Raw genomic sequence first — 21591 nt, forward strand, 5'->3', positions numbered from 1 at the left:
AGGAACTTTAAAAATAGCTCTAACTTTATAGTATTCGGTGTTCTATTTAGACAATATCTGCTTGCTGAAATAAATTCTATTTCAGTGCAGTTTTTACAGTCATTGTCCCAAAGCAGCTTGATAGCACTTCACTCGGGAGGAGCAAGCCAAAGGTGACAGTGGCATGTAAAACATGAGGAAGAGCAGCTTGTAACTGGAACTTATTCTCCTCTGTAAGCTCCATACACTGGAATTAATTAAGGAGGAATTCCACTGACATTTCACCATTTCCTTGTCATTAACTCATTAAGATGTCAATAAGGTCATTCAGAATGGTTTGATGTGAAATGTACTACTCTAGAGAAACTAAAAAAGTCTGAGGTGACAGGAACCGGACATCTAAAGGCTACCTCAGAAAGTTATGACGTGTTAAGTCATGTTTTGCAGTAGTTTTGTAATAAAGCCTAAAATTGTTCCGTTCATGGTGACGTGGCGTTCTAAGTTCTAAGGCAAAATAGTCTGCAAATAAAAAAAAATATATATATTTGTTTCACAACTATTTTACAATTGTCAATATTACATGTAAAAACCCAGAGGTTTTTTGAATAGTTAATAAAGTGGTGTTGTAGATCTGGCAATTCCTGGTTCCTGTCACCACTGCTGTAAAGAAAGTAAGTAAGTCTGTAAGTTTCTCTGAACCATTTCACATTAAACCAGTCTCAGTGACTCTATTTACATCTGAACCATTGAATCAGAATATTTTTAAAAATCGGTTCAAATCGTCTTTAAGAAACAACATACACGTATGAAGTAAATAAACACCGTGTTTAAATTTCTGCATAACTGAGGTATAAACAAAGCCATTGGGATTGTTTTTTTATGTCAAATGGTTCATTTGTAGAGAATCATACCGAATCTTATTTCCTTGCAAGGTGATGATAGGAAACAAGGGTCCCAATGTCTACTGTACAAATATGGCCAGTTTATTTACTGTCCAAAACCACGAGCGAATCTATACGTCTTCTGAGTTTTATATGTAATGTTGATAATGGTTAAATAGTGCTAAGTATGAAAAAACACTATTTTGCCTTATATGGCCCTTTTGTATGGCTTAACGATGGATGGAGTTAAAATATAGTGATCAAAATTTGTTTAAGAGCGAAACTTTATCACAGGACATCAGACAGCATATTCATAACTATTTCACGCCGTGGCTTTCTATGAGGGAGAGTCTACAGACGTCTGCTTCTAGTGCGAACAATTGCATATATATGAATGATGCAGAAATTCAGAAAATTTTGTGACGTTCCCCTTTAAGAAACCCTGCGCGTGTGCGGCGCGTTTTCGCGCAGTCTGTCCGACAGGTGGCGACAGAGCGCGCCGTGGCTGTTAGCAGAAGCGCGTGACGACACGGCTCGCCTGAACATGGCGGAAGGGGAGAGACGCGAGAGAGGAGAGAGCCGAGCGGAGTAGAGGAATGTAAAACTGGAGAAACGAAGAGCCAAGAGAAGGGCGCTCCGGTATGGCGGACGAAACGTTAACGCTCTTAATCAAGCTCCTGGCTGCGGCTTTCTACGGCATTAGCTCTTTCCTCATAGTTGTTGTGAACAAGAGCGTCTTAACAAACTACAGGTAAGAAGAGTTGCTGCCGCTCCGCTGCCCGAGGGCAGCGTCCCGCTCACAGCAGGACACCAGGGCTCGCACACTGTAGGGTTTGAGGGGGACGGCTGGCCGTGTCTGAGTGTCTGAGGGGAAACCCGGCAGAGCGAGCCCAGGCGGATGAGTTTCTCCCCTCGTGTGATAAAAGCGGGATGAACTCCGTCTGTGGTCGCGACCTGTAGACTGCTGAGGTCTTTTGCTCTAGATGAGGACGGGTCTGTGGGTTTTAAAACAGTTTCTCCTTTTGCAGGTTCCCCTCGTCGATATGTCTCGGTATTGGCCAGGTAAGAGAGACGGCGTGGTGTGACATTCACTGCACATTCGTGAGTAGTTAGTTGCCCTCTGAGCCTTCAGCTCTGTGCCCTCTGTACCCCTCCGCAGATGCTGGCCACTGTGCTGGTGTTATGGGTGGGAAAGGCTCTGCGGGTGATCACCTTTCCAGAGTGGGACCTCAGCATACCTAGGAAGGTGAGGAACCTGACTCGTTACTTTGTAGGAGAGAATTTCAAAGCTGCCAACCACCTTTCAGTTTAGTCGTCCTGTTGAGTGGGATGATGGTGATGAAAGGAGTTTCGTAAGAACTGCAATACACTGGAAATTGCAGTGCATTAACAGACATTTCTCAACCACAAGCATAATGCCAAGCAGTGGTGTTCCTCTGACCTGTGGGCTACGGGACTCAATACAAAATGACCTTCAGTGAAGAAGAGTAGACTGTCATTTTCTTGTTTACTTACTGTTGCTGTTTGCTGTGTCTCAAAAACATTGGTGCTGTGGTTGAGGCTAATGATTGAAGTGTATTATTATTGTAGCCACCCATGAGTCATGGGTGTAAAATTATGTGTGTGGCTATAAAGGCTGTCCAGTAGAGACGTTAGAAAGTCTGGTCCCCCACCCCCGCCACCATTTTTTCTTCTTCTGCATACCCCAGATCAACTTCTCTGTCCACACTGGCAGTAGTTATGCCGCTGCTTCTAACCACGAAACAGGCCGTTGCTGTTCAGCTTTCAGGACTTTACACGTTTACATGTTATATTCTGTTTTACGATCATGTGTGATTGCTGAAATGATGGACCTTGCATGTCTGGGAGTTATCTTAGTCCTTGGTTGTTGTCCTTCGTGCTGGAGGCCCCTTGCCCTGCAGGCTTTAGCATTTTCCATGCTCCTCCACACACTATTCAACCAGTCAGCCAATTAACAAGCCCCTTCTGAGAAACTGGTCAGTTGGAGCAGGGGGCTTCCAGAACCACTGATTTAAACCAGACACACAGACTCCTGTTCCACAAATTGTGCATGAGACTGAATTGGAAGTGCTAGTTATTGTGTTGTTTTAACTGGTTATTGTCAAGCCTCAAAACAGCTCATCCTCATTACTCTGGAGTTCTGCTAAATGAAATTGAAATGAATGGACTGTAAGGAAGTTTTGAGCATCTAATGAGCCTGGGCCTCAGAACAGTACAGGGAAGTATTAAATTGGTGGTGTTTGCATTTAGTCATGAGTCTTTTGGGTTTTTTCTTAAGAGGAATAAAAAAAAAAACCAAACAAAAGTGCATTGAATGCCCTAAACCCCTACCTTTAACACTAGTTCAGAATAGTGCAGTACTAGTACTGTACTCAAAGTCAGGGCTGTGTGAGGAGGGGTTACAGCATGACTAGATAGTCTGACAGGTAACTAAACTGTTAGGACAGTGCTTTGTACTGTGCTCAGAATATAACTAATAATAAAGGTGAATAATAGTTATATTTTGAAAATGAGGTGCCTCTAAGCAGTCTCATTAGGAATGGTGTGAGCTGCCTTTAATTGATTGATGGTTCATGGTGTGCTGTGTACAGCTGGCATATTACTTACATATTTAAACTTTGTTCCACATTGTAGAAACAGAAGATTTGTAGCCAAGCATATTAAAGATTTAGTATTCGATTCTGTAGGTGTCTCTTATCTTAGTTTTCTGTAGTGTAAGAAAGGACTGTGTACAGAGACCATATTGTTTTCTGAGACCTTTCTCTGGAAGAGCACAATGTCTTCTATTGACATGGGGAAATACTATTTCAGGTATTTTGAAAGGCTTGGGGCCATTATCTTGACATGTGGTGTGTTTTTGACACACCTGGCTCATTTTCTCTTTTCATTTCAGACATTTCCTCTACCTCTTCTATATGTAGGGAATCAAGTATCTGGACTGTTTGGAACAAAAAGGCTAAAGTATAACTTTACACTACAGCAAAACACTGTTTAAAGATATATGTTTATCCTACTTGCTGTTATTAATGCAAAAATTCCTGGTCTGGATGTAAACACACTTTAATATTGTATGTGATATATTTAAGCAGCTTTTTGAAAAGTGGGCTCAACAACTTTACCTTTTTTCTATCCCTCTCCAGTCTGCCAATGTTTACAGTCCTGAGGAGGTTTTCCATTCTTTTCACAATGCTCGCCGAGGGCTTCTTGTTAAAGTAAGTCAACAGTAAATGACCACAGCAATGCTGTTTCAGTGAACTTATGATTTATGTAACAGTAATCCAGTGATTGTAATACTGGCACTTTGCTTCCTTTTTCATAGGAAGAAATTCTCTCGGCCGGTTCAGCTCACTGTATTTACAATGATCCTCGGGGCTTTTGTGGCTGCAAGGTACGTATCACTGTTGATGTTTTATATTTTTTTATTTGCAAATATTTTAAAAGCATGTACTGCAAAAGGAAATAAAGATGTCCCCACTGAGTGGTGTTTTTAAACTACAGCCTGCACCTTTCTGATCCCTTTTTGTTAAAACTCCCAAATATACGGTTTGTCCAGAAGTGTCCAGACTTGAATTTCAATTAGTGAATTCCGCTTCATTAAAGCTGTCCTCTGGCCAAAATGGAAACCGTTGTTAACATGCCTACTTGCTTCCTACAGTGGTGTCACATTAGTCTTGATAATGAGATTTTCCAGTTTAAAGTCTAAGAAAAACCCTTTCCGATGGTGTGTCTTAAAGGTGGGAAAAAAAACCAAAACTACAGGCACCATGGGGCAGAGACACAAGGGTAGGCTGTTAGAAATGTCTTTTCATACTGAATACAGAACATCAGTGGATTACTTTGGGGGGGTAGAATGGAGAGCAGATCCACATGAACCTATGACCATTACTAAACGTCTGCTAGAAAGGAATGAAGCACCTATTCAGATGTCCACTTTGAGTGGGGTGCTGTTTTTCAGTCTTTTAGTGTATTTACATTAGTGTGAGAATGAAATATAAATTGAGAATATTCTCTAATACTGTGTGTAGATGCCACTTTGCTCTTTTGAAGTCCTTGAGTGTGACTTAAAGCTTGTGTTAATGCTCGTGTTCATTTTGTGTCCAGTGCTGACTTGTCCTTTGATCTGCAAGGATATGTGTTCATCTTACTGAATGATGTTTTAACTGCTGCTAATGGGGCCTTTGTGAAGCAGAAGTTAGACTCTAAGGTAAGATCAGTGCACTGACTGTGGTGCTTTTCAGTACTCTTAAAAAGTGCTAGTAGGAGTGGTTATATTCCTAAGTCATTCAGCATGTGCTTGCACTCTGACTTAATGTTGTGCTTTTTCTGGTCTCATACATGATTTAAGATATGTGACGTCTTTAATTGAGGCAGGTTTATTTTCATGAGGATTCTGAAAAATATATTAACAGTACAAATAGATTGGCACTGTGTAGTGTGATGCCTCCCAAACCTGTCATTATTGTTTTAAGACAATATTTGAGGGGCTGTAAAGCTACCAACAAGACCAAGAAAGATGCATTTTTACTTAAAGTTTCAAATGCTTCATACTTTAGAACCCCCTTTTATTTAGAAAGCTGTGAATTCACTCTTTTTATTGTTTTGCTCCTGTTTTGGTGGAAATTAATTGCTATCCAGTCTACCAAGGTTAATGTTCAACCTTACTTGTTGTAAAAAATTGTGTTTATTGGGTATTTATTGTCACACAAGGTTTAAAAGAGAATTAAGCTTGAACCGGAAGATTGTCTGTATACCTTGTACTGAGTGCAAGTAGAAAGGTTGATATTTTTAGTTATGAACAAGCTCTTAGTTTCATTCTGTTGAATGTTCTGAGATATTTGAGAACTGCAAACGCTGGGACTTTTTAGGTGACAGACGTGCATCTGTATATGTCTGCATGGTAGGAGTACAGAGGTGCTAGGCATACTTGAGAGAAAGAGACATGAGGAAGGCAGTATTCATGACATCTGCAGACATCTGCATGCAGGAATGTACTAGTGCCTTTCATGAATAACCCAGTCTGGTCTCCTGGTCTCCCCTCCCCCTTTCTCTCCTTCCTTCAGGAGCTGGGAAAATATGGTCTGCTTTATTACAATGCTTTATTTATGATCCTGCCAACGCTGCTTGTGGCACATGTCACTGGAGACATAGACAAGGTAAGAAAGCAGCAGTATGTGTTATTGCACATGGCATAATATTTTAAAAGCTATCAAAACGGTTAATTAGATTAATGAGTTCTGAAACACTTCTGCATGAAGGACTTTCAATTTAACATGAAACAACCTTGTTGGTGGTGCTTTTCCACCAGCAAGGCCTCATCCCTAGAAGTGTCTGGGAGCTTCTGACACCATCTGGTTGATTGCATAGAGGCCACATTCACAGAGATTACATAGCTTGAGTTGCTTTGCTCCAGGATTCCTTTTGCTAGTGGTCATAAATATCCTCAAGGCAGGGGTGTCCAGTCTTTTCAGCAAAGGGCCAGTGTGGCTGCAGGTTTCCATCTCAAAGAAGCTGAAGCAAACCTGATTCCATTCCTTAAATCTGTTGGTCCTTAAACAACTGATCACGTGTTCCTGCTTTTTTGGAATGAAAACTTGCAGCAACACTGGCCCTTTGTTGATATGATTGGACACCTCTGCTTTAAGGATATGTGGTATAAACATGGTAAAATAACTTAATAGGCAGTTTCATCATGAAATTGGTTCTGTGTTGTCAGGCATTTTAATAAATATAGGTTTTCACATACGGAACATGTTTCTAGCTTAAATGTTTAGGCATGTGCTCTCAGAATCACAGCTGTGCATGTCGAGGCCTTGCCCAGTGAATGCCTTATTTTATATAGCTGTGCCTGTTCACTGGGAGGCCCCAGTTTATTTGGCAGGCGGTTCCTTAGAGGAGCCAGAGTGCCTCAAACACAAAGCTACCATTATATACACATTAGTGTAAATAGTATGACTTTGGAGGCTCATGGACATCTGCATGAAACGTAAGTACATGTAAGGTATGTTTTTTTGGGGAAACAGAATCCTGAATTTTTGCATATTAATTAAGCCATCTTTTTGGATTTTGTAAAAGCCTCTACACATGGGAAAGCTTTTCCCTGTTCTACAGTATCCTCTCATCTAATGTACTGAGGTAGCCTGAAGACACTGTGGCTCGGTGTTTACAGGGCAGTGGAAATTTACACAACTTGAACATTGTTCAAGAATCTAGGGTGCTCTTTCACCAGAGTGATGCAGTTCTACTGCAGACTTCAAAACAATATTTAAGCGTAGTAGAAGAAGCAGTTGGCTCTGTGTGATGAACATCATTTATAACTTTAAAGTAAAACAGAAATATCCATGACAATTTTGCAAACAAGTGAATAACAGAGAGACACATTTAGAAAGTTGCCTCTGTGTCTCTACATTTAACCACGCAGTTCTAAACAGGAAAACTCTGAAGTGGAAATTATTAAGCCCAGGCCTGAGGGTGTTTGGCTGAATGTACTGTGAGGAAACCGTGTAAGAAGCCTGAAGTCCTTTCTTTTTTTTTTCCAGGAAATGCTAGTAACATTTAGTAGTAGTGTTGTTGAGATTTTTAAGTTAAAGTTTCACTACAGCTTGTTTAAGTATAGAATTTATCCTCTCAATGAAAATGAATAAAACAGGTTTTATAAAGCAAGTCATTCGTTCAGTGTGAAAAGGTGCTCACATTAAGTTACAGATGCCTTTCTGAAATAGACCATGCTGTGAAACCATAAGGCCACTCCCTGTTGTTTGTATATATTTAATGCCAAGTGACATGTCAAACTTTCGTTCATTTACAAAGTTGTTTTTAATTTTTTTTTCTTTTTCTTCCTTATTCTCTCTAGGCTCTGGATTATGAAGGCTGGTCAGATATGCTATTTGTTGGACAGTTCGTCATGTCTTGTATAATGGGGTAAATTGAAATTAACACCTGATAACTGCCAAAATGAACGTCTTTATAAGAGCAATGTTTGTTCTCATTCTTTTTTTTTTGTTTTTGTTTTTTAGGTTTATTTTAATGTACTCCACTGTGCTGTGCACTCAGTACAACTCTGCATTAACAACTACTATTGTTGGTTGTCTGAAAGTAAGCCTGTTTAAATCTTTTCAATTGATGATACAGATTAGGGGTGTCCAGACTATTTTCAAAGAATGTACAATGTCAGAACACCAGACCGTATTATGTCAAAAGACCCGAAGGCTGAAATATTCACAAATGATTCAAAATATTTGTTTTTCAAAACATCAATGCATAGAATCTGAGCTTTCTGTGTACTACCGTGTTTCCTATCACTGTATCAAAGATGCACACGGCTTCTTTTATTGATGGATCAGTAAGCGCTTGTAATAAATAAATAGTTTATGGGTAACAATAAAACATCTAATATGAGTTATATTCATATAAGTGTTTACTTGTGTTTAAAACAATTTGTAAGACAAACTAAACAAAAATCTACATTTTTGGTTTGAGTAGTGTTGAATTCATTAGTCTTTCGACTCTTGTTGAAAAATTATTCAAATTTCCGTCTTGCCAAAATTCTGGTTCTAGAAGTTATGTTTCAGCTTAATGGCTGCAGTCTTCACTAACCATTCAGTAAATTAAGTTCCAGGTCAGAGAAGAAAGGGTCTCAAAGTTAAGTTAGTTTAAGTTTAACTACTTTGCCACAGTTGGCATTACCCTGTAATTTATTGGTGCTACTGACATAATCAGGTAGGAGAAAAACCTGCAGTGTATTGGCAGACGACCATAACACTCTTACACTGATGTGCCAAACGTCATGGGATAGCAGTATGTAAATTGATAATGAAGTGGCGTTATCTCAGGGGGTGGGTTGGGGACCCCCACACCTGTAGAGGTTGTGAGGTGATTTTTTGTGAGTGAGGTAAAACACAGGCCGGCATGCTCATGGCGATATCAATTAAGAGTTTGAACAAGACATGATGGTGAGTTCCAGAATGATGGGACAGTCCCTTTCTGAAGATGTGCAGTTGTTTAACATTACTCGGTCCACAGTGTAGCATGTGGACCAGGAGTATGTCATAGATGGCATTACCACTCACAGTGGACAGCACAGTGGGTGCCCACTGGTGTTTAACGATCGTGATCAGCGGCATCAGTCTAGAATTGTGACTCTGGCAGAAATTACATCTACATTCAAGGAAATAAAAGGAAGCCCCACACGCATATTCTCTGCAGGTCAGTACAGCGTTCTTTAGCTTCCATGGGATATGGAAACAGAAGACCCACCACAGTGCCTTTGTTAACACCATGATGCAGGACAGAGTGCATCACCTGGGCTTGTGAGGTTGCCAACTGGACCCTACAGGACTGGCGCAGACCCAATGAGGCCATAGACCCCAGTTGTCAGCAAGGCACTGTGCAGGCTGGTGATGATTCCACACTGGTGGGTGTGTTCTCATGGCATGGTTTGGGTCCATTGGTCCATTCAGACCTGTCATTGACCGATGAACTGTGGGTGGCTGTCTAGATGGCATGGCTCAACATCCCTCCAGACATCTTCCATCCACTTGTGGAATCGATGTGTGTAACGTTGCTGCACTTTGCTGGGCTTTAGGAGGTCCTACACAATACTAGTTCCTGTCCCATGACATTTGGCATGTCTGTGTAAATAAAAGCCATGAGCCAATTAATAATTTGTCTGTGCACTGCATTTGGCCCTGGAACTGGACTTTGGAGACTCCTGATATAGATCTGCAGGGTTTGTCATTCATATATTGATCCATTCCTTTCCTCCTCTCCATATAGAACATATTAGTGACATATATTGGAATGGTGTTTGGAGGGGATTATATATTCTCATGGACTAACTTCATTGGTCTGAACATCAGGTATGATATTAAACTTTGCTCAAAAGATTATATAAAGTACTGATATGGTTTAACATTTTGCTTAATGGTTTGCCTTTGTTGCCTCAGTATTGCTGGTAGCCTGGTGTACTCCTACATAACGTTCACAGAGGAGCAGACGGCCAAACAAGGAGAAACTATGAGCAAACTGGAGGTCAAGGGAAAAGTGGCTGTATGACCTGCACTTCAGTGCTCCACAGGTACAAGGGAACTGTACCTTTTTAGTATTTATTGCAAGTTTTTGTAGTATGTGAAAAGGAGCCTTTTCAAAAAGGCATGTCAGCAGTGACATGGAAAAGATGGTTCTTTGTGGACTGCTGGTTGGAAATGCCAGGACACATTTTGATGAAAGGCTCAATAAAATCTCAAGCATTCAAGTACAGGCAAGCAGCAAACAAGAATGTAGAAGCCTTGTGCTTGATTAGGTTGAGTCATGCTGTGTTGTTGGGTTCCCTTATCAATGTTTGAAAACAAATGGAGCAGATGAAGAATTAAATAAAACCTTTGGTCAAGCTTGAAAGACTGCTATTGGAATAAATGCAGTGATGGCTGTGGTCAGTGTTAATCATCTCCAGTCTCCCCCACTTGCCTTTTTGTAGTGTTAACACACTGTCTTTCCCCTTTTCCCCCCATAAAAAGGTGTTGGACTAGTTGGGATAGGTCGTTATTTATTGTCAAATATTTCTAGAAGAGTTTTGTACTTTTCTTTTTGGTATTTTTGTATGAAAAAGGGAGATCTGTACTGTTTTTGCAGCAGTTTTGGATATGCTTAACTTGAATTCTTTTATTGTTAAACTACAGGAATGTTCCCTAAGTTGTTTATGAGAATATGATGCCATTTTTTGTATTTGTGTGTGAATGTGTCGCATGCCTGCTACTTAATGTAGAGTTGAGTAGAATGATTATATTGAGCTTTGAAAAAGAGAGCTGCTCTGTTTTTTCAGTATTATAAATGTCTCTTTGGACATTTTGTCTGCAACTCTTTCAGCTGTTTTTCTAATCCTTTGTACCAGGGAGTGACGTGCAGTAACTTGTTTTTGTACCGATGCCCTGTTATGGTATGCTCTTTTGTTTTTAAGTGAGCAGTGTAGTCATTGCACTTTAACTATTTACAGGTACTTTGGGACTTTTCTTAGTTAAAATTTTTGAAGCTTTAGTTACGGTAGTTTGTTGTCAGATTTGCCTTAGTTTTAGAACTGTGCTTGAGAGATAAAAGAAATGGAGAAATGAGTGTCCTGCATGTCAGGACTGATATCATTGGTACTTTCTGACCAGTTTAAACATAAAAATCAGGAGTTTGTCAATATAATCTAGATGTTGTACATCTGGAATACCCAACATAACATTGAATGTATCCCATGTTCATGTTCACATACACTTTTAACCCACTGATGTGGTCAATAACATGAAAAGACTTCGTTCTTTTCCAAGGTTTATTTTACAACTGGATTACTTGATCTGGACACTCAACTGTTAATGTGTTTTGACCGACTGTTTTCTTTTTGTTCATGGTTATAATGTTCAAAGCCAGCATTGTGACAAGGACACATTTTCTGTTATCTAATATTGTTTTCTCCATTAATTCTGGTATGTGTGGTTCATTTTAATAGCAGCTCAGTGATTATATCAATGAGAGGCTGAGCTTGTGTGCATATATAATTAAAATACCTCAGTTATGTTTTCCAATTCTTGTGTTGAAGTGCATTTGTTAAATTATTTTTTTTATGTTCTAGTTCTGTGGAATATAACTGCTCTGGTGTTTTGCTGGGATGTTTATTGCAGCAGTTCTAATATGTTGGACTGTCATAAACCTATATATCATCGATCTGACACAATGTCAGAGTTAAACTTCCCATTTAATCTAATATCCACTTCATAGGAGCAAATTAGAAACACTGGCCTACATTTATCAGTTAGGCACCGATATGGGAACTGTGGGAAAACGTATAAAATCCAGAAATTGGGAGTAAATCCAAGTGGATCGGCATTGTCTGTACAAATATAGCAATTATTTCTGTAGGATTACCAGTGCACTGCAATGAATGAAATACCAGCTGCCTAAATGTTTTAATCTTCCACAGTTCAATGAATATCGCGGTTAAATGTGTCTTGACATCAGGTCTTTCTTTAAAAGCAGTTTAGGGCCATTCAGATGATTCTGACGTCATCATACATCCACACTGTCCATCAAGCCTGTCAGTGAAAACACTGAATAGGACTTCACGACCTTACAGTGAAATGTAAAAATATAAACTGATCTCAGATCAGCATTTTTCCTCTGAGAGGTTGGAGAAATATGGGCCAGTAGAAGGCCTTTCTGTCCCAAACAGCAGGGAGAACATCTCCCCCTGCAGGACTTTCGGTCAAAACACACAGGGGGGAAAAAACTGCAGTAACGCTGAATTTATGACCTGCCAGCTAACAATGAGATAAATAAACGTAAAGTTTCCTGATTTGCACGGTGTCTGTTGTTATTGTATACAATCTAACAAATAAATCAGTCTGGCAAGTTTCTGAGTTAAAGGTTTGCTCCAGGCTGGCTTTGTAATAAATACAAGTACATTACACTGTAATGCGGTAAGATTAACGGTGAGTTAATACACAACATTTTCGTAAAAAATACATATAATTTTCGTTTTGAGTCCAGGTATTTATTCCAGGTACTGATCACAGGCTGGAAACAGACTTTTATGTTGAATAATCCGACCACCGACTTATCGCCCGCTTCACGGTTCACACAGTAATCAATAATGGCGGAGGTAAGAAACAAAGATGAGCAGCTGTGGCAGTAAAACAGGAGAAACCGCGTCGTGCTGCTGCGCTTTCTCAGGCAGGACTTCTGCTTCTCCGCGTTTTAAAGCCAGTGTCCTTCCACTTGTAGACCCAGCTGCCTCAGTGCGCCAGCGAGCTAAGCGGCTCCGCTAACTCCAGCAGGGCCCACGACGAGCTAACGGTGGCTAAGCTAGCGAGCTCGCGGCTAAACTCGCACGTTAAACGTTGTCAAACTTCGAGGCGACAGATAAAACGTCACCTTTTTAAAATTAATCCCGGGCCAGAAACCGACTTTTCGCTGTTTCTGTTAAACAAACGCCGTCACGGAGAAAGACTCGTGGCTTCCTGTTCGGCAGCGTCTTGCTCGAACTGTCCCGTTCCGCCTTAAATGTTGCAGTAGGTACAGTTTGGCGCCTCGGGCGTTATTATAACAACTGCTACAGCATTTAAGGTGGAACGGGACGATTCGACCAAGCAGCTGACTTCCGCTTCGTGGGCCGTAGCTACCCGCTCCGTCGCCGTGACTTTTATAAGCCCCGTTGGCTAAAAGCCGTTCTCCTTTCAGATTCGCCTCTCGGCGAGTTTGAGAGGCCGCTGCTCGGTTTAGCGGGTACCGTTAGCGGCGCTGCCGGACTGCTGAACCCGGTCCATTGGCCGCCTCCCCGCTTCAGCTACCGCAGCAGCGCGGACCGGCCGCTCAACTCCGCTGCAGCTGACGGACTGCTGGGGGTTTGTCGGGGCGCTTTCGTGCAGAAGTGTGGAGGAGGAGTGTCTGTGTTCTCATGATTATTTGTTAATATAAAATAAAGCTTTTAAACACTACATTTACAAAAAATAAGAAAACTAGATTAAACTATAAACACAATCTGCGATTCTGAGCCAGCTACTAACTCTTCAGTGTTAGTGTTTCAGTGAAAATTACCGAAAAGTAACTTTGGTCAGTAATTAATCTCATAAATATCACACACATCCACAGGCTTCCCCACATGTTATTGTCAGTTGTTCTAAATCAGGTGGCCTAATTTTTAAAAATTACGCTGCTTGTAGTTTTGGAGTCGTTTCATGATTTTGAAGGAAGTAACTGATGGTCATGATACTCTCGATTCAAGATAACTACTCAGGTTCCTCAGAAAAGCGCTTTGCAGGATTTGTCCTAACAGAATCACCATATTTCCCACCTCTACTTATAGTTGCTGTGGGGAATTAACCGTTTCTAGTGAAAGGAACCCAAGCAGCTGTCTGATGGGCCACGGGTAAAGGGACAGGGACTCTACAGTAGGGTTCAAATTCAGTAACCTCAGATCTCTTACATAAAATAAGAAGTACTTTTGAAACACAAGGCCTTTAGTCTGTTCAGTAGTGGTAGGTATTGGTAGTAATATTAGCACATGCCTCACATTTAGCTTAATAGTGAAGTGTTGGTAACAGGCTCCTCCGACCGCTTTCTGATTAGGGTTTGGGTTAGCTGTGATCAGCTGGCTGGCCGAAGTGAACTGGTCACGGTTGCATTGTGGTGGCTGCATAAGTAGCTGCTGGTTCTTGTTAAGCGTAAAGTTGGTGTCCATTAGTCTGTGCTAAATCCACAGCTCTGATATACTGTAAACATGGTGAAAAGTCGCTCCTGGTCATGTATTAACTGAGTTCTTCTTTACTGTTTACAGCTTTCCTTCAGCGGTGCCAGTACACAAGGTAATTCTCCGCTGTTCATGGCTTTCCTTTCATTTCTTTCACTCTAGCTAACCAGATAATGTTCAGATAATGTTTAAATAACTGTTTAACCCATTAACACCCAAAGACGTGAAAACCTACAATAGATACAACTACAAAAATAGTTTATATCTTGTGTCTGGTCACTTTGTGGCACTGTCTGTCTAACCTATATTTGAACACTATAATAAGCCTTATAGTTCATATTTCTAATTTAATTGAGTTGGAATTTTGGAAAAAAATAGCTTCGGACAGTCATTTCTCTCATTCTCAGTCTATTTCATTTTTCTGATTATTGCAGCTCTAATTTTTGTTTTTTTAAACATATTTTTATGAAAATTTTCTGTTTATCGCAGTGTATCATCTGTTTATCAAGTGACCAACAACATCAAACACATCACCTTACACACACACACACTGTCTAGGGGAATCCAGTACATTTCAGTGGGAAGCCACTCTGTGTTAGAACAATGAAGTGTTTCCCTGAAAGCCACCATTTTTACCTGTCATTTACTCTCGAGTGTAACTCATTTTGTTGGTGCTTGATTAGTTTGGTACTTGCTTGGTTATCTACAAAGATTGTTTCATAATCATATAGCCTAAACAATTACAGCAGAAGAATGATGAGCAGTAATGTGCTTCGTCAGAGGCGAAACCTTAGGGAAAAAGTATTAGAGAGCTTTTGTTTTCTTAAATGAAGGGGATTCAGCCGTTCAGGACGAGGATGGTGACTTCGAGCCGACTGCAGACATGCTTGTTCATGACTTTGATGACGAGCAGACGCTGGAGGAGGAGGAGATGCTGCAAGGAGAGACCAACTTCAGTGCAGAGATAGACGACCTCACTCGAGTGAGTTGCAGCTACTGCTAACACGCTTTAAACCTTACAAGTCATTCAGATGCTGAAAAACACAAAGAAAGACTCATCAGATAGTATTTCTGCGCATTTCTGTCTTCAGTAGCTCCAAAATAAAAGTTATGTTCCTCAGACCAGGTTATGTGGGGTTTTAACAATAGCTTTATCGGCTTTGCAAGTGGCCCTCCAGTCATAAACTGGGCCAAGGAGATGTTGGCTTCTGCAGTGATTTTCTGTGGATGACTATTCAGTGGTTTTATAAACATTTGTTGATAAACGGTCTGCTAACTTTATCTATCCTTGACAGTCAGCTTTAACTGCACCCACTGTTCAGCCACTTTCTGTGCCTGAGATGATTAATAATCTAGCGTCAGTCCATTAAACTGTTTTGCTCTGTAGTTTTTCTGATTAGATGTCTAGCAATGTTGTGTTGCTTTAGAAACCTGCACAGTATAAAGTCTCAGATCAGGATCTTGTTGAGTAAAATTACATAGGAACTGACTGTCAACTTACTTAGTCTATACACAGTACTGTGAAAAAGGCAGAGACCACCCATTCAGTTATTCAGTTGAGTATGTTATTCATTTTTCAAAGTAAAAGTGGGAAACATGCTTAACAGAAAATTACACAAAAGCATTCAACCCCAAGTGTAATAAGTAATCTGTCCATATTTAGTTTGTCCACTCTTTACTTTTATTCACTCTACCACCATTTGAACTCTTCTGTCATTCTGATCATTCTGAAACCAGTAAGTTACAGCCGTCTTCCCAACAAAAGCTGTTTCCAAAGCTCTTACTGACATTGTTTCCCTTCAAAGAGACACTAACATTCACACAAACGACTACCCAAACACACCTTTGCTGCCTTTTTTATATTTTTCTCATGTACAAAGCTAAAGGCTAAAGGAAATCTTTCTGAAGAGATTAGATATTAAATAATCCACTTGCATTAGGAAGTGGAAAGTCAAAGGAAAAGAAGTGAAAAACTGGAATAAATAAAAATATATTAAAAGATATGAAAAAAGTTGGACTCCTGACAGCCAGAAATAATCAGAAATCAGCACTTAAGACTTTTATCTTTGTGAGATTTGAGAAAATCAAGATCCATTCTTGCTTCTTGCTTTTTTTCTGAAAAACAGTTATTCTGAGAAGACATCACTATGGGTCTTAAATGATGTGTAGCTGTCAAGATGACCTTATTGAGCAAAGGAAATAAGCAAAAGCATTTGTACTAAAATGTTAATAGTGGACATCTGAGATGAGAAGTAAGACTTTATGGACTGATGAGTCTAAATGTTTGTTTGGATTTACTTGGATTGCGGAGGTGTGGGAAATTTTTCCTGCAGATTTATTTGAAATACTTAAAGCAATTGGCAATTAAGGCGAAGGCTGAACACAATAAACACAGAGAAATCTGATACTATATTTAGTTGTTGATGCTTCTGTGTCATTTTCTGCAAAATATATTTCTTGCTTTGTTCCTGATGCCAACAACAACTTAATGGGTATTTTTGACTAAAAAAGTAAATAATTTAAAGGTGGTCTCTGACTTGCACAGAACTGCACATCAACAACAGGGGTCTTCTGTTGTGAGTATGGGACTTCAAAGTGGTCATTCAGACCAGTATGAGAACTTGAGCACCCGATAGTGAATATCAGTGTTAACATGTATGTGTGCTCTGGGTATGCTACAGGAAGGAGAGATGCCTCTTCACGAGCTTCTAAAGATGTATGGTTATGAAGGAGATTCGGCAGAAGAAGAAGATGAAGGAACAGAAGAGCAGGAAATTTCAGAGAAGGATCAAAGCAGCACCGCTCAACAAAAATTCAAGGCAAGCAAAGTAAATTAAACAGCAAAAGTAAAACATGTTGACTTTAATTTTTGAGATATAAAGGTCTTGACTGGTTTTCCTCTCCTGTTCTCTGTCCGTGTGCTTGGCTGTGTAAGGGGGACAGAGAGTCATGTGACCAAGTGGAGGATACCTTATCATCCAGTGATGAGTCTGCTCAAAACAGAAGGACACACGGCACAGCTCAGCTTCTCTGTCCTGAGCCATGCAGCTATTCTGACAGTATGTTCTAGACTCTAGACATTTGTTTTCATTGTAATGCACAGTGTTCTTCTGTTTTAAAAGCTTGGCATCTTCTCTGTCTTTTCCTGGCAAACTGCCCAAAACAACAACCAAATAAATGTTTGGTTCTCCTTCACTTCGTGAAGTGAATGGACATCAACACTGTGTTTGACACAAGTGATCTATTTAAATGTTTGATTCATAGGTAACTTTGCTGATGAGTCTGAAGATGAGGAATATATTCCATCTGAGGAGTGGAAAAAGGTAAAATTATGAAAATGGGTACCTCTAAACTATCATTTTTAAAGTCATACTAAATGTTCAGGTACATGTTATTTTTAATTAATGAGTTCAAATGTGTTTTTGGGCATTCAGGAGGTTAAAGTTGGACCAATGTACCAGGCTGAGACACCTACTGGGCTGTGCAAATATGAAGACAACGAAAAGGGTAAATTATGCTAAAAGACGCTTTAGTAGTCATGCTCTGTGGTTTTTGTCCTTCTCATTTGTCCATCATTAAACTTGACTCACTTCTTTTGTCCATTTTTCACCATTGCAGTGTATGAGAATGATGATCAGCTTTTGTGGAATCCGAGGTTGCTGCCAGAGAACGAGGTGGTGGATTATTTAGCTGAAGCTTCTAAACGCAGTGGGGAGGAGATCAGTGGAGAGGCCCTCCCAAAGAGGCCTCCTATTAAGGACAATGAGCAGGTAAATATGAAATGTTGTGCATATTTAAGGATTCTTTCTGTTCTGATGATGTTGCTAAACCTCAGGCTGATGTTTTCCATTGTATATATAACAGGCTCTCTATGAGTTGGTGAAATGCAACTTTAACAAGGAAGAAGCTTTAAATAGACTGAAGTTCAGCATAAAGCCTGCTAAAGGTAAGCGTGTGATGTTCTTAATTTTATATCTATATGCCTACACTTTTCTTCATTTAAAATAAGATTAAAATAATTATGAAAACCCATTTGAAATGTACTGTAAAACACATTGCACTGTGTTTATTACTAATGTTAACTAACGTTTTCAAATTTTCTAACTTTTGATAAAAACAACAGAAAATAAATATTCCTTGATCAGTGTTTCCTTGGAAAAGCTTTAAATGACTTAGTTTATTATGAATGCTTCTGTTTAATTGAAATCTCTCTTTCAGAGGACCTGTCATTTTGGACGGAGGAGGAAAATCGAGATTTTGAACAAGTTGAAGCATGTGAAAAGGATAACTCTGTAGAAGCCAACAAGGTGAGTCAGAATGCTTTCACACTTTTGATACAAAGTGTGCATGATTGGCTTAAAGTAGTCAAAATATTAAATGTCAGCCCAAAAATCATGGATGAGGTTCTTAAGATGTGCTTGTTTGTAGAGCTGGGCGATATGGGAAAAATCTAATATGATACTTCAAGAACTTTTCACAATACATGACATGTCATATTTCTTTTTTCTGATGCGCTTGAGCAGACAAAGTAGTGCCATATTTAATAAATACTATTAAAAAGAAAAAAAAATACATTTTACATACTATAATACATTAAATAGGACAAATTATACTCTCTTTGTAATCAACCGTGCAGCTGGGAAGTGTTTTTAAGTGTGTTCAGCATACTGTGACATATTGTGTCTTTATTTATCATTGTCATGATTAATTATGTCATATTGCCCAGCCCTGCGTTTGGCATAATTGTTTAAAATTTGTTATCCAGATGAGAACTAGTTTTGTGAAAGAAGGTCTTGCCTTCTATTAAATACTGAAGGATGTATGACCAGACTATTTCTTTGCTCAACAGATCAAACTCTGGAATAGAAAAGCCAGTCTTCATCCTGATGTCATGTAAGCCAACTTTCAGGATTTTACATTTGAAACGGCATTCCCTTTTTTCTTTGTTTTTAGGCAGATCTCTCTAGTGAGTCTGATTAAGTTACCTCTGAGATTTTCCACAAGTACATAGTCCCTCAGAGATTTTCCACAAGTACATAGTCCCTCAGAGATTTTCCACAAGTACATAGTCCCTCTGAGATTTTCCACAAATACATAGCGTGGAACCAAGCACATTTTTTACTTTTTAAGTAACTGTTACTATAATCCTTGCTGCAGCATCACATACTGCTTAAAGGTCACATAAAATCTTCCAAAGTTTTATCTGTCTGTTATGGGCAGAAAAACCATATAATCAGTGATAGAATGAACTGTGTCATCACCATTTAGTCAGATTGGTTTGAATGTTTGAATGTTCAATCATTCCAGATAATCAGTCTTTTTATATGTATTGTTATTTGGATTTTTTGTGATATGTCTGTATTCAGGCACGTCACAGGCCGGGTGTTGAGTGAGACGGAGAACGCTGAGGTCAGACAAACTATTGGTCATCCTGTTGCTTCCAGCTGTGGCGGTGGCCAGCTGGAAACTGAAAACAGTCTCACCACACACAAAGGTTAGGTTGCCTTCTTTTGTGTGTTAATGTTGTATATTGAAGTTCCTTTACACACACATTATTGCAAATACAGAACTTGTAAATAATTTTCACACAGCAGTTAAATATAGCTGGACTTTTAGGTGCTGAAATCTGAGAGGTGGCATTTTAAATAAAACTTAGAACTTCAACCTGTATCTTTTAGGATAGATTTTAAAGTTCTTTCTCTGTTTTTTTAAAGCTCTAAATTGTGAAGCACCTACCTACTTCACAGAATGACTGTGTTCCAATATGTGATCTTTCATTTGCTGATATTGGCTTTCTGAAAATACCTTTTTTAAAATACAGAAATGTGGAGAGATTTCTGTTATCATGCTTCTAAACTGTAGAACTCAATTCCACATTTTGTTAAGACGGTCAAGCTTAGTGCTCACTTTTAAGAAAAATTATTTTATTACATTTTTACCTCTCTTTTCTGTATGTCTTTTTTTATTTTTATGAATACTGAATAGCAACTATAATAGAAGAAAATACAATTCAAATTTAATTACTTCTGTTAAACGTATCTTTAAAGCACTTTGAGCTACCACCAGTAAGAAAAGTGCTCTATTAATAGTTATTATTCAGCCTCCTTTACTAATCACAGTCTTCTCTATATCTGTCTATACCACAGATGCTGATTTCCGTTCTACTGAGCAACTCCTTGCCTGTGTTAGTGACCACACAGGTGACCGTAGCAACACAAATGGCTCCTCACATGGTTTAGATCATACCACATCAGACACAATGTTCCATTCCAGCCCTAAACCAGACAACAGCAGTCCAAGCAGAGAACCTGTAAGTCGTTTGGTCAGACAGAGAGAGGATGAGGAGGGCTCAGAGAGCCCCTTGAAAAGACAGAAGACTGAAGTGGATCTTCTTATGAAAGCAGCTGTCTCAGGCAGCAGGATGGAGACAGTTTAACACCAGCAGTAACACTCCAAGAAAATATAGAAGGTACAGATTTGGCTGAATTTCAGGGATTCAATTTGTAAAACAAAAAAAAAAGAAAAAATCAAATCTAAGCTTTCTGTGGCTGTGCTGATCTAATTCATACCCCAAAGTGACATAATTTAGCAACCAAAAGGTTCTTGTAAGCTTTCTTTGTCATTTATTTCTATCTAGGAGCCCAAGGTATCAGAGTTCATTTATTATGAGCTAAAATGTAAAGCACTGTATCTAGTAATGCACATTAGATTTGTAACTAGATTACAAAATCACAACTACTAAAATAACAAGCTCTGTGAAGTGATAAAAGTGGCAGCTTTAGCAAAATGTAATTTAGAATTTCATTTCTTTTAAAATGAATACAAGGAGAAGAGTGTGATAAGGAAACAAAAGAAAACCTCATTACCCATTTTTTCTATGAAAAAATTCTCATTACTGATTTAAACGATTTTGTATTCAACATAATGAAGCATATCAGTTTTAGTTCTGACTGCCCCTCCGCTCCTCCAGTCTAGTTTTGGAATTTATATTTGAGCATGTGGAGACGTCCTTTTAACACTATTACTGCTAAAAGGTTTTGTAAGAAAATATGTTCATATTTTTGTATTTGATAGCTATTTATATTTTTATACAACAGTGGCTGAACATGAGTTTGGTGCAGAAGGTATATTTGTTTCTCTTTACGGGCAGCGTAAGACTGAATAGTGCTATTTATTTCCTGTGACTGTCTGTCTCAGCACTATTGCTTCAGCCACATCTTATTTTTTAAGGTTTATAGAATAATACCATGTTTGAAGGATCTTTTTAACATAATGCGAGTTGTGTAAACTTTTATCATAGTGCTGGTAGGTTGTTTTATCATTCTTATAAAATTTTATTTTTCTCTACAGTCTTTTACTAGTAAATGAATGTTCAGTATTTTTCTTTTGGTCTTTTGTCTACTTGCCACATTTCATTTGTGAACACTGTAAGCTGAATAAAGTAGTTAATTATTTCTTTGTAATCTGAACCAAGTAAAGCCTCACACACCA

At 39.1% G+C, this 21591-nt stretch overlaps 2 protein-coding genes across 4 annotated transcripts; both read left to right on the forward strand.

The window, feature by feature from the left end:
* The first annotated feature begins 1363 nt into the window (after window positions 1-1363).
* slc35d1a (solute carrier family 35 member D1a) lies at window positions 1364-11440 on the forward strand. The gene is made up of 12 exons (XM_017721275.2): window positions 1364-1611; window positions 1889-1922; window positions 2020-2106; window positions 3775-3842; window positions 4022-4093; window positions 4201-4269; window positions 4983-5085; window positions 5942-6034; window positions 7732-7799; window positions 7895-7973; window positions 9654-9736; window positions 9824-11440. Exons 1-12 carry the CDS (start codon window positions 1502-1504, stop codon window positions 9930-9932), a joined length of 975 nt encoding a protein of 324 aa, XP_017576764.1. The 5' UTR covers window positions 1364-1501; the 3' UTR covers window positions 9933-11440.
* A 1025-nt stretch (window positions 11441-12465) lies between these two features.
* On the forward strand, window positions 12466-21591 carry mier1a (mesoderm induction early response 1a, transcriptional regulator). Of its 3 annotated transcripts, none has more exons than XM_017721288.2 (13): window positions 12466-12513; window positions 14188-14215; window positions 14934-15082; window positions 16782-16928; window positions 17036-17159; window positions 17365-17423; window positions 17535-17607; window positions 17719-17870; window positions 17965-18046; window positions 18319-18407; window positions 18950-18993; window positions 19467-19594; window positions 20247-21591. In XM_017721288.2, the coding sequence occupies exons 1-13, from the start codon at window positions 12505-12507 to the stop codon at window positions 20534-20536; spliced, it is 1374 nt and encodes a 457-aa protein (XP_017576777.2). In that variant the 5' UTR covers window positions 12466-12504; the 3' UTR covers window positions 20537-21591. The 3 variants fall into 3 exon arrangements, with proteins under 3 accessions (XP_017576777.2, XP_017576786.2, XP_037390802.1); XM_017721297.2 differs by having other exon boundaries at window positions 12467-12513; window positions 16782-16919; XM_037534905.1 differs by having other exon boundaries at window positions 12507-12584.

The sequence above is a fragment of the Pygocentrus nattereri genome, chromosome 26, assembly GCF_015220715.1.
Source record: "Pygocentrus nattereri isolate fPygNat1 chromosome 26, fPygNat1.pri, whole genome shotgun sequence".
NCBI classification, from domain to species: Eukaryota; Metazoa; Chordata; class Actinopteri; order Characiformes; family Serrasalmidae; genus Pygocentrus; species Pygocentrus nattereri.